This window comes from Muscardinus avellanarius (genome assembly GCF_963383645.1).
Source record: "Muscardinus avellanarius genome assembly, chromosome: 19".
Classification (NCBI taxonomy): Eukaryota; Metazoa; Chordata; class Mammalia; order Rodentia; family Gliridae; genus Muscardinus; species Muscardinus avellanarius.
The window spans coordinates 2,480,076-2,492,972 of NC_137805.1; the positions used below are offsets into that span (position 1 = coordinate 2,480,076).

The 12,897-nt window shown below is 36.3% G+C and overlaps 1 protein-coding gene across 1 annotated transcript in view; it reads right to left on the bottom strand.

The window, feature by feature from the left end:
• Positions 1-12,897, bottom strand: part of MACROD2 (mono-ADP ribosylhydrolase 2) — a gene marked incomplete at both ends in the record, with an annotated part of 2,062,459 nt that overhangs the window by 226,281 nt on the left and 1,823,281 nt on the right. The window contains one exon of the mRNA XM_080716162.1: positions 3,099-3,180. Within this exon, the coding sequence (XP_080572288.1) occupies positions 3,099-3,180 (82 nt within the window). The remainder of the gene's footprint in view (positions 1-3,098; positions 3,181-12,897) is intronic.

A 12,897-nucleotide genomic window follows, 5' to 3' on the forward strand; every position in this document is an offset into this window, starting at 1 on the left:
TTGACCTCCTGACAGCAATCCTAACCTCTCTTGCTTTATGAGTAACGAATTCCTTCTGATTCATGCAGTTTTGCTTCGCTTCCCTACTGTGTCTCATCGGGCACATACATCTGAACCTAACTTCCTCTGTGGTCATCTTGGCTATGATCGTTCTCAAGACAGACAGACCTCAAGATACTATTAGAAAGGAACATAACAAAAGAAATCACAGTACAGGGCTAATATAGTTCCTAGAGTCCTAGTTAGTAAATATTCTTAGAGTTATGAAGATTGACTAGTTCAAGTGCAGAAAGAAAGGATGTGTCTGGCTCATAGAAAGCAATCAATAAAAGTTAGATATTATTGCTATGGTAGTAATTATACTTGTGTAGTATCTTTAGTAAAATCTCATCTTATTTAATTTTTATTATTTTCTCATACATTCTGCCTCAGATTCCAAATTGTGAAATTTATAAACATGGGATTCAAGTACCTCCCAAACAAAGAGGTTTGGTTTCATGTAAAAATGACAACATGAGAAGGAGGAAATGAGATGGGAATTGGGAAGGACTAAATAAGTGATATATGCATGTATGCTTCTACCATTTTGTACCCCATTTAAGACATATGACTACAATACACCAATAAAAAATTAAAAATTAATTTTTCTTAATTTGGGGAAGGGTTATAAAGACTAGGTGGAGATATTCTGAATGCTAGTCTGGGCTAATCCTTAGTACATTATGAAAAAACATGTTTCAATAAAAAAGGAATGATTATGAATTAATCATAAGTTCAAATTAAAGACAGACAATACACATCATCTATATTATTAGTCACATTCCATTAAACATAACCTTTATTTCCTAATGCATGTTTAGAATTTGTAAATGGTTGGTGCTTCAACATTGTGGAAAAAAAAGAGAAATACTCCACAATTCTTGAGGATTTTGACACTTAGTATAAAACGTACTTACTATTATACATATGCACTGGATATAATTTTGTGAGTATGATGCGCTTCGAAGTATTGATGTGAAACTGAGGATGATCTTATTATTTCACTTGCTCAAGTACTAAGATGATTTTTTCTTTCCACTTAAAAAAATTTTTTTTCAAACAATAATTTATTTGAATAGTTATTAATCTATTCTAAGTCCCTAAAGCTGTCTCATCTTCTAAAATTCACAGCATGACTTTTGGCTCTACATCTCTGGATATACCTGCTCATGGATAAGTTTGCTTCAACACCATTGGATCATAATTATGCAATTATTTTAGTATTATGTTTAGGGGAAAACATGTTTTTTATTTTAGAAAATGTTATTTTAAATATATAAAGGCATCTAAAATGTCTAAGTTCTCCTAAGTTATGACATGAGATATTTGCTTCTTAGACCATAAAAAAGTATTTAACATAACTAATAATTCCTTTTAAGTACTTTGCTTTAAATGTAAGTACCAATCAGCTCACTGAGTTATAAGGGAAAGCAAAAAGAAAGATGGAACAAAGAGACTGAAACAGGAAAAAAGCCACCCGATTATGGTAAGAAGAATTTATTGAATTCAGCTGATCTCAACAACTGATTATTAAATAGCTAGCATGTGCTTTAAACTGTAAAATACTACGATGCTAAAAAAAAAAAAAACTAAGAAAGGTGGGAAAAGAAGAAAAAGGAAGAAAAACATAAGGAAGAGGAGAAAGAGGGCTAAAACCACAATCCTTTCTTCATCAGATGAGAGACTCTGAGGAATTTACATTTTGCTCCTGTTAGGAAAATACGTAAAACTCCCAACTAAATACATTTAGCAGATTTATCTATAAATTGTAAAACTTGGGGAAAAATTTCAAATTACCCAAAAGATGTGGTCCACTGCAAGCAGGAACACAGAGCTGAACATCTTCACTGGTTTTCTGCCACAGTTCTCTACAGTTCCCCATGACCTGCTCTGATCTGTAGGTGGGCCATGCTCTTTCTTGTTTGGCTCAGACTGACTGCTTAAGAGGGTAAATGTGCACCAATAATTATTCCTGCATGAGTTATTTTGGAAAACCACTTCAAATAAAGATAAACACTTCAGGGGATAATAAATAAATAAATCGCTCTGAAAGACAGGTACTAACAATGCTCACAGTAGCCTGAAATTTCCTAGATTTTTTTGTTGGTTCCAGGGATGGAACCCAGGAATTTCTACCTCTGGGCTACACTCTCAGACCTATTTTATATTTTATTTGGAAACAGGGTCTCACTAATTTGCTGAGAGCCTCACTAAGAAGCTGAGGCTGGCTTCGAACCTGCACGATCCTCCTGTCTCAGCCCCCCAAGTACTGGAATTACAAGCATGCGCCACCATGTTCGGCTAAGAACTATTTCTTACTATAGATAAGGAAAGCACTTTGGGCACTGTGACTTTAATAGCACCATAAAAAATAACAAGGCATTAAATAGGCCTCAGCCTTAATAGACTGGAAGAGGAAGAATGGGGGGAAATATATATTTTCCCCAATTCAAACAATAGCATGAATACTCATGAATGTAAATCCATTACTCAAGGTTCTTTAATAACTCTGAAGTTTCTTCCACATTTTAAAAATATGTTGGAAAAATGGTGAACAACTACCATTATTCTCAGATTGTCTTAGAAAGTACCACTGTAGTCACTGCAGTTGGGGGCAAAAAAAGTAGTTGGCAAAGGGATGGAATGTAGAAACAGCTTGAATTGAGACTACAAATATAAATGAGTCCCTTACAGTGTTTTCCAACAAAGGGACTTAGCATGGTTGATATAGGCATGGGGCCTGAAAAATCTTACTCATTGGGAAGGATCCACAGAACATGATATTTAAGGCCAGAAGGGTTATACGGCTTAAGCCCTTGCTTTTGATGTGAGGAACAGGGACCCAAGAGATAAACTGACATCCCCAAGACAACACAGTGACCTCATGAGACAGAGAGGGCCAGAGAATGATTTCCTGTCTTCTTCTTCAGTTCTTAGAAACTCTGATAAAAGTTTACAGGCATGAAACTTGGTTGTATCTGTCCTGAAGTCATAAAAATGAAATACAAATATAAGTGATGCCTCCACTTCAATCCCAAATTCCAAATGGCTTTACTCACCTATGGGGAAAAACTCGCTCATTTTCTTCTTGTAGATTTTGAAGTCAACTTCTAGGAAAACACAGAAGATGATCCGATCCACCTAAAGGCAAACAATAAAGACTCAAAGTAAAAGAAAATATGGCAATTACTTTCCTTCAGCTTGTTATTATAACAAAGACAAATGGAAAAGCCTCATATGGCTGTAGGTAGCTATATGTCAACTACATCACAGTATCAGTGGAGTTCCAGAGTGTGGGTGTGTGTGCGTATGTGTAAACATCATGTCTATATGTAAATAAACCTATGGACTCCTTGGTGAAAAGATGTCATATAAATCAAATGAGAAATTCTAAATGACAATAAGCCAGTTTTCAGTAAGCTATAAATAAAAGCTGAGATTCCATCAGGATACCTAGACTTTATGTTTTATAAAACAGCCACACAAGAGGTATACAACAGAATGACAATAAAGCATGTCAGTAAATAAAGAGTTCTTTGTTCTATTCTTGTTAGACAAATATATTTATCAAACCCATTAGTATTTGAACATGTCCTAAAATCTCAGACAATTTAATTTTCATGAAGCCCCTTGTTTTTAGCTTAACATGCTCAGAAATGAGACAAAAATAATATATTGTTAGTTGACACAAGGTCAATACACCATTAAATTTGGTAGATACAATTGAATAAAGTAAACATCACCTCAGAAGTAAAATGTGTGCACAGTCCCTTTTTTCTTTTAAGCCAGACTCTACATGTTAGAAGTTTCTTTAAAATATTCAGAGAGTAATATGTTAGAGATGAGAGCTGGAGTATACATAATAGCTCGTGTATATTTAATATTAAACCAGCGATGCAACTTTGTGCTCTGAAAATAAATACCCTAATTCCTTTATTTTACCAATTTAAAAAAGCTTAAGAATCACTAAATCTACCCAAGAACAACAGATAACCTTAATAAAGAGTCAAAGCAAGGCATCTCTCATGTAAGACAGGAATGGAAGTGCAGATTGCATGCAGTAGGACGAGGAAGAACTTAGATGGACGTTCCCACCTAACTCCTCAACTTGCCTAATCCATGGAATACAGGTCTTGCTTTCCAAGTGCCCAGACAGAAAGATCTGTAGGGTGAAATATGGTAGCTAGGTTACAAAGAATCAGCAAGGTTGTATGGCCGAAGCCCAGAGGTCTGGCTCCCTCATCCCTGCATAGGTCTCAACCTTAGCTCAGGTGAACTGCCTTCTGTGTAGGCACTAGATTTCTGAGCTCAAATAAAGGCCATGTAGCCCCTGTAACAGCATTCATAGGCTGGATTAAGAGAGATCTCACCTAGCCCTAAAACTGGAAAGAAGAGAAACAAAGAACCACATTTTCCTTCTCCTGATTTCATGCTGGAGTCTGGTGTCCTGTCAGCATGTCATTAGTATATTCTACACGTACAAAAACTGTCCCATTAACTCACTTTCCAGGTGAATTATAAATTTAGTTGAATAATGGTGAACTCTGCAATAATGAATGAGTATCGCCATGCTTTTTATGGCATGTTTATGTCTTGTGGCTAAAGCTCAAAAGCATATTGTTGAGTAATAGAAGTGAGCTGCCAAAGGGCACAAACTCTATGATACCATTTCTGCAAGATTTTAAAACATAAAGGCAGCAGTATAGAAATGCAATCATAAGTGCTATTAAAATAATTGATTGAGAGGTCATTAGGCCGAGGTGGTTCCAGAGTCCTGAGTTCCTACTTAATAAGCAAACAGTAAAAAGAAACTTAAGCCTAACCAATCAGAAACTTCCAACAAATCCACAACCAGGAATTTTCCCCTGTAATATTTCAAATAGAGCATTTCTCCACTTGATCTAATGTTTCAAATAAGGGTACTTTACCACTTTACCAATCAAATGTTTTCTCTGCCTTACATCGACATTCAACCTAGCCCTCACAGAAACAAGGTAGCAGTGTTGGCAGTGGGGCTCAGTTTCTAAGGAGGGTGTCTGGGGGGCATTGTGGCTGAGAGCATTATATGGTTCTTCCTCACCCTGCTCCCTCTTTTGCTTTTGGCCTCCATGATGGGAAAACAGAGTCCTTGCTTTCTCCCTCTTTCTTCTTCTGGCTGCCGTGCCCTGAGCTTCAGACCCTGGGCTTATGTGAACTGAACCCAAAATCTTTTAAAAAAAAACAACTATGTTCCAATAAATCTTTACCCTAAATTGCGAAGTCAGTCATTTTGAATCAAAGCAGTGAGAATGTTGACTGAGACACCCCCTCACGACTTCTTCAGTGAAGCTCAGAACATTACAGATTTTGGACCTGACCAATTCACAGAATTTCTGCTCCAGCTCCAAAATTAGAACATGTCTCAGTTTATCTTTTCCAGTGCTAATATATGAAAATATGTAAAGAAATTTACATATGACTTTAGAATAATGATGTTTCTTGAGAGAGGGAAGGTAAAGGACAAGAATGATAGATATTTGGATAAATAGGTAATATTTTATTTATTTATAAAAAAGATTTGAGAACAAATCCTTTTATTTGTTATGTTTAGAGTAAGCCAAAATTTCATAGTTTTGATTCTTTTTATCCCAGTTGTGTGATTTTAGAAATAATGTGATCAATTAAAGTCTGAAAAATAGTCAACCAGATTCAGAAGTGAGTACTAATAACTATTAACTATGGTGGTGGGCACATATTTTTATGTTTGAAATACTTTATAATTAACATTAAACAATAAGATTCTGTTGGGCCTTATTATATTCTCTTAGAAACACTACTCTCTACTTGTCTTGAGCTACTCAGAGTTTCCAAAAACCATAAGTATACTCCTGAATCAATGCTGACTTTTTTTCAGACTTTAATTGATCACATTATTTCTAAAATCACATAATTGGGATAAAAAGAATCAAAACTATGAAAATTTGGCTTACTATAAACCTAAGAAGACATAACTGAATAATCCCATGTCTAACCATTTCTTTGTATATTTGAGAACAATATATTATGTGGAATCTTTTTAACATCTTTTTTGTGTGAGTGTTTATGTGTGTGAGTTTGTGTTTGTGTGGGGACTCTTTAGTGGCAAATTATTTTCTGGTATTAATTGTCCTTTTATTTTATTTTATTATTATTAATTTTTTTGGTGGTATTGGGGATGGAACCCTTCTACCTCCGGGCTACACTCCCAAATCTATTTTATATCTTTTTTATTTGGAAACAGGGTCTCTTAAGCCAGCGAGGCTGTCTTTGAACCTGCGTGATCCTCCTGTCTCTACCTCCCAAGCATAGGAGATTACAAGCGTGCACCACCATGCTCGGCTAATTGTCCTTTTAAGCACAATACAATTCATATCTACATTTTTAAAATACAGTAAAGAATAATAATCTAATCTTTAGCACATTAGGCCCTGTTTCAATGGAAATGGTTTGGGTCCAAATTTGAGCAGTTCATTTTATTTTTCTAAAGAAAAAGTGGATGAAGGTGAAGCACATTTATTTTATAATGACTGAGTGAACCAATTACTTTTTCTTAACTTTAGGCATAAAACTGAAAATATCTAGGAAGCAACATTAATCCAATAATTATTCCTAATCACTATTTTATTAGGTATATATGTTTGTATGTATGTCTATGTATATGTTAACATACATATTTTATGGGTTCTTGTTGGACAAGAGTTAATTTGGTTGACAGGCTTTGTGTTTATAAACTTATCCCAGGTGCTAAGAACTCTCCATCCCACAGATACCCTAAGAATTTAACAATGATGATCCTTTCAGAGATGGTTTCTAAACTCCCTTCTCTTGAATAAGTGATGTTTAAGACTGCAGCAGAATTGATGTGATTTCTAGATCATAAAGGACAATACATTTTTTCTGGTCCCTTTGGGAGGCTCACTTGTGTATGTACTTAACATATCATGAGAAAACAGAGAGACTGCATGGAAAATCCATATGTAGCTATTCTGGCCAACATCCCTAGATGAAAATGGGTAGCCTTCAGCTCCAGGCATTTGAGCCACCGTCGCTGATGCTACATGGAGCAGAAATAACCTATTCCTTTTAAGTACTAATTGAAAATTCATGAGTAAAGACATAGGAATACACAACTGAAAATCTGATACCCTTCCAGCTTCTTGTCACCACTTTGGAGTAGCAGTTTTCCAACTAGTAGTACTTGACTCCTATTAAAGATGTCGATTGAATGGATCCAGTAAGAATCTTCCATGGGGTGACAAGTAGAACACAGAAGGTCTAATTGCTACATGGCTAAGACAACAAAGAACTGAGGTGTGCAAAAAGAGGAAGGACATTAAACATACATACATCCATTCTCGTTCTCAATAAATGTAATGAGAAATCTTAAGAATAACTCACTACTGAAAACCAGGAATGTGGTTAAATTTTTTTAATCTTAAGCTGTGGGACAATATTTTGAAATGTGTCTTACTTTACAATATACTTTTATTGGCATATTGCAATTATACATCATAATGAGGTTCTTGAATCAATGTTATTTTTCATCAGTTACTGAGTTATTGTTTAAAGATTAAATTGGTTGGACCCAGTGTATATACCATTCAATCACTAGAAAGCATGCGTCTACAAATTGAGTGGTTCTTTTTCTCTAAGGCCAAAAATTAATGACAAAAACTCAGGTGTCTTAACTTAGCATCTAGCATTTATTCTGTGATATCACCCAGACAGAGCAGATAGGATTGAGTATTTAGGCCTGTCACTAGTTTGTTGTCTCTGGATGGCGCTTCATCTCTATAGTCTAAGTTTGCAAATACATATATATATATAATGAAATTATTGAATTATGCTATACCTGTACTTTTTTTCTTCTTTATAACTGACTCTCTTAGTGGGAGTCTTGTATTATATTATTTTAGTAAGCTGAAACTACTACCACTTCTTTCAATGGTTGTGAGATCTGGTTGGCCACAGAACAATTCCCTTGAAAGCCATTGCTGTAGGAAGGTGGGTCTAGAGCTCTGGTTAGGTTGCACAAATTGTTGCTTGTCACATGGGTGTTGAGTAGCAGCTCTTGGCTGGTCTCTGCCTCAGGTTCTTTGGGCCCTGCCCTGGGCACACGAGTAGGAAAGACAATGCCCTTCTATGGGACATTGTAGCTTTGGAATTTGGTGTAGCGAGAGACAGACTCACATGCCAGTTTGTCTCTGGGTTCTGGTTTTGTCTCATGACTTCCACATTGTCCTTGTTCTGTCCTATTCTTCACTCAGCTTTCTTCATTAATACCTGGCTCTCAACCACCTTTTTTTTTTTTTGACATATTTCAGGCCTGCTCAGATGACATCCATAGACTTCTTCACCAACTGGGCCCTGATTAGAAGCTTTTCTCTATTCTGCCATTAGCTCAAAACCATGGACCATGATTAGAAGCTTTTCTTTTTTTTCTGCCAACCATCCTCTTCTGGATGTTTACTTTCCAAATTTCTCTCATGATTATATGAGATCTAGCTTATTTTGTGTGTGTGTGTGTGTGTGTGTGTGTGTGTGTGGTACTGAGTGTGTAACCCAGGAGATTTTCTACCTCTGTGCTATACTCCGAAACCTATTTTTATTCTTTTATTTGAGACAGGGTCTCACTAAGTTGCTGAGAGCCTCACTAAGTAACTGAGGCTGGCTTCAAACCTGTGTGATCCTGTCTCAGTCTCCCAAGCACTGGGATTAGAAGCATGTGCCACCACACCTGGCTTTGAGATCTAGTTTAATATAGCATAAATCCTTTGTTTCATATCACAGAATTCTGATTCCCTGATTAAACTGCAACTGAAATAATCTTAACATTATTTCATGAAGTATTGTGTAGAAAAACTCAACAAGAACAAAGAATAGCAATGTTCCTTTTTAGAGGTGTGTAACCTGTCCAAAATATATTTAATTTCCACTCATTTCCTTCAAAGTGAACTTTTGTTGGCTTCAGCCCATCTTCTCAGTATGTATTCTATCTTTTGTAATTTATTTCACATATTTAAATGATTCACTTTTCTTTAATTAACAAGTTGTCAATAAACTCCAATTAATCTCCATTCTAAAACATTAATAGCAAACAATACACAAATAACATTAATATTAGTTTTAACTTAATAATTTTGATATAATGATTTGACTCTTGTTCTCTTATTCCTTAAACTATAAAGAATCAAGTGGCCGGGCATGGTAGCACACGCTTGTAATCCCTGTGCTTGGGAGGTGGAGACAGGAGGATCACACAGGTTTGAAGCCAAGCCAGCTGAGGCTGGCTTAAGAAACCCTGTTTCCAAAATACAACAAAAAATAGGTCTGGGAGTGCATCCCAGAGATAGAAGGCCCCTGGGTTCCATCCCCAGTACCACAAAAAAAAAAAAAAAAAATCAAGTGGTGCTTATCTTTGCATTATAGGATATGGTATAGGTCCTCACACATAATTGGCTGTTTGAGAGATATTTGTAGAACATATGGCTAGATAAACAGACTTAACTAAAATGTAGGTATATACCTGATAATTTTTCAAAGTGTTTAGTTCTAGAACTAAACAATAAAATACTCAGGAGGTAGAATTTCCTTCCTATCTCCCAGAAGACCTTCAAACAGAACTGTAAAAGTTCCTACATCAATTTTTAAAGTGTAAAGACACTATATAAAGGTTATGAGTTATTTAATATCATCAGCTATGATCTTCTCCAATGATTCCCATGTTAAGTGTCTCTTTAGCCCAATACTGATGTCTTCATAGAGGTGCTCATTAGCTTTACAATAGCAGCACTGATTTTTCTGCAAACTAGTATGGATTAAAAGCAAAATGTCTTTTAAATGATTTTAAATGAAAAGAGAGTATTAAATATTGGTAAGATGACAAGAAGTTTCATATCCATTTTTAATAAAAATTGGTGCAAACACTTGGAAAGTTATTTGAGAGTATCTACTAAATTAGTCAAATATACACATGACCTATGACCTAGAAATTTTACTTTTAATTTAGCACCTAGCAAAATATTTGTTCACTAAAAGTAATATGCCAGAGTGTTCACAGTACTGCTATTTGTAATTCTCCAAATTGGAAACTGTTAGAATGTTCATTAATAGTTGAATGGATAAGTAAATCATGATGTATTCATATGGTGAAATATTACAAGCCAATGACAATAAAACAATATGTAAGTACATACAATAACACAAGTAAATCTCACAAACCTAACATTGCATTAAGAAAATCCAGAAAAAAGTACATATTGGAGTATTCCAATTCTATAATGTTCAAAAATAGTATAGACATAGACAAAAGTACCTATGGTATTAGAAGCCAGTGCAGTAATTATTCAATTGTTAGGGTTGCTGAAAAGCAGGCTAGGGGAGTGTATGGCACCCTGTTTTATTCTGATGTGGATGCTGGTTCCTTGGATGCGTTCAGTTGGTGAAAATTTATCAAGCTATACACTCAGGAACTGTATGTATGTTATACTTCAATGAGAATTTCTTAAAGTGTGAAAGTCTTATAGTTGTCTTGGTCAACAATCAAAAATCTATTTTCATTGACTTAGAGGTCGAAAGAGTCCTTTAAAAGCTAACCTTCTAAAGACAATCTTTCCACATATTTCTGCTGATGCCAACTGTAGCTCACCTATCAAGGCATAAGGGAGTAAAGATGTGTTTCTTTCACCAAGATATCCATTAATTCACAGTGGGGTGCTTTATGCCACACAAACACCATGACATAGTTCTATTAATCTTTTCCTATATCACATCTACCCCCACCCCAAAGAGGGTTGAATGGTAAAGCAGAACTGGAGTATCTGCAACCGACCTTCATTTCCACAGTTACCAGTCACAGGACAGCTGACACAGCCATTATCATCCTGTGTTCAGTGATACCAAAAGAATGAATGCCTTCTGAGAAGTGTAACTTGGTTCCCCAATGACAAACACTCAGAGATCTGGTGTGCCTGCAAATATTGCTTGCTATAACTGGGGACTGATGAGGGTTATGCTGTGTTAAGTACAGCTCTATGGACAGATGAGGGTGATGTTTCAGTCATCCTGAAAGAGAGCTTCGATATAGGGTATTTTTCATAAAAGGGTGGCATTTCCTAATAAGTGAATTAAGTTTCTGGGTTTATGTATCAAATTTGTACAAAGACGGATTTTAAGAATATAGAGCAGGATATATATGGAGAGAGAGAGAGAGAGAGAGAGAGAGAGAGAGAGAGAGAGAAGAGAGAGAGAGAGGCTTCCTTGGTGCTGTAAGTCAAAGATAGTACAGCAAAGGGACAAGGCCAGATCTGTACAAAGACAGATTTTAAGAATATAGAGGAGCAGGATATATATATATATATGTGTGTGTGTATATATATATGAATATAGAGGTGCTTCCTTGGTGCTCTAAGTCAAAGATAGCACAGCAAAAGGACAAGGCCAGATCTGTACAAAGACAGATTTTAAGAATATAGAGGAGCAGGATATATATATATATATATATATATATATATATATATATATATGAATATAGAGGTGCTTCCTTGGTGCTCTAAGTAAAAGATAGCACAGCAAAGGGACAAGGCCATTAGTGAAAAAATGAAAAACAAGAGCTTGAGATGCCTGTATTATAATCCCTCCTCTCCTACCAAGTGAAGCAAAGGAGAGCAATCTGTTCTCACAGTATATTCTGTGTTGCAGCAAAATACATTACCACAAGTTTAATGGCTCCAAACAAGAACACTTCATTAGATCACTATATTCCAGCATGTTGTAAGTCCAGGACCGACCTTGTTGAGTCCTCTGCCCAGAGTCAGAAAAGATGCAGTAAACACATCCACTGCATTACCATCTTCACCAAAGGCCAGGTGTCTTTTTTAAGCCCATTCTTCCATTGTCTTAGCAGAATGCAATTCCTTGCAGTTGTAGACTGGAGTCCCTATTCTTTTATTACTTGCTGGATAGAGGCAACTATTAGCTTCTAAAAGCTACCTGTGATTTCTCTTTGTGAGAATATGAACATGGGTGCTTTCTTTCTTCTGGGCCAGCAAGAGTATGCCTTTTTGACTTTCTTCATCGCCAATCTCTGGAATTATTTTTAAAGATCTCACAGTCAGGTCCACCAGGACATTTTACCTTTTAATTAGTCCAGTGGATCAAATGCCTTAATTATATCTGTGAAATTCTCTTTTCCCAATCAGAGGAGTGACTATGTCATCATATTCACAGGCTCCATATGCACAAAGGGAGTACACTGCACTAGAAAGGCACACCTGGGGATGGGTAGCATCTTGGTGGGTGGCATCTTGGAGGATGTCTTGATTTCTGCCTCCCATGCGGGTTGTCTCGATGTAACCAGTTTGCCTGTGTTCCAAATTGACTTTACCAGTGACTTCCTCTAGAACCTTGAGGAAGTTGCTGAACCTTTATAAGCCTCAGCACCTTCATATCTAAAATGGAGACATTGACCTGGTGCGGCTTCATGGATTAAATCCACCCCTATTATGAAGCTCACAGTTCTGTAGGCCCAGAGCCTGGCATTATGTGACTGAGTTCTTTGTTCAGGATATCACCGAGTTGAAATCCAGGTGTCAAGTGCAATGAGCTGTTCTCTGGAGGCTCTGGAGAAATATCCACTTCTAAAATCGCCTTTGTTGTTGGCAGGAATTCAGTTCCTTGAAGTATAGGTGTGAGTCTCTACTTCTGTGTTGAATGGCTGGCAGCTGGGAGTCACTCTCATCTTCAAGAGGCCTCCTGCTTTTCTTGACATGTTTCTACTTCCATATTCAAGCCAGAAAGGGTATGTCTAATCCTTCTTGGTTTTGAATCTCTTGACTTTCC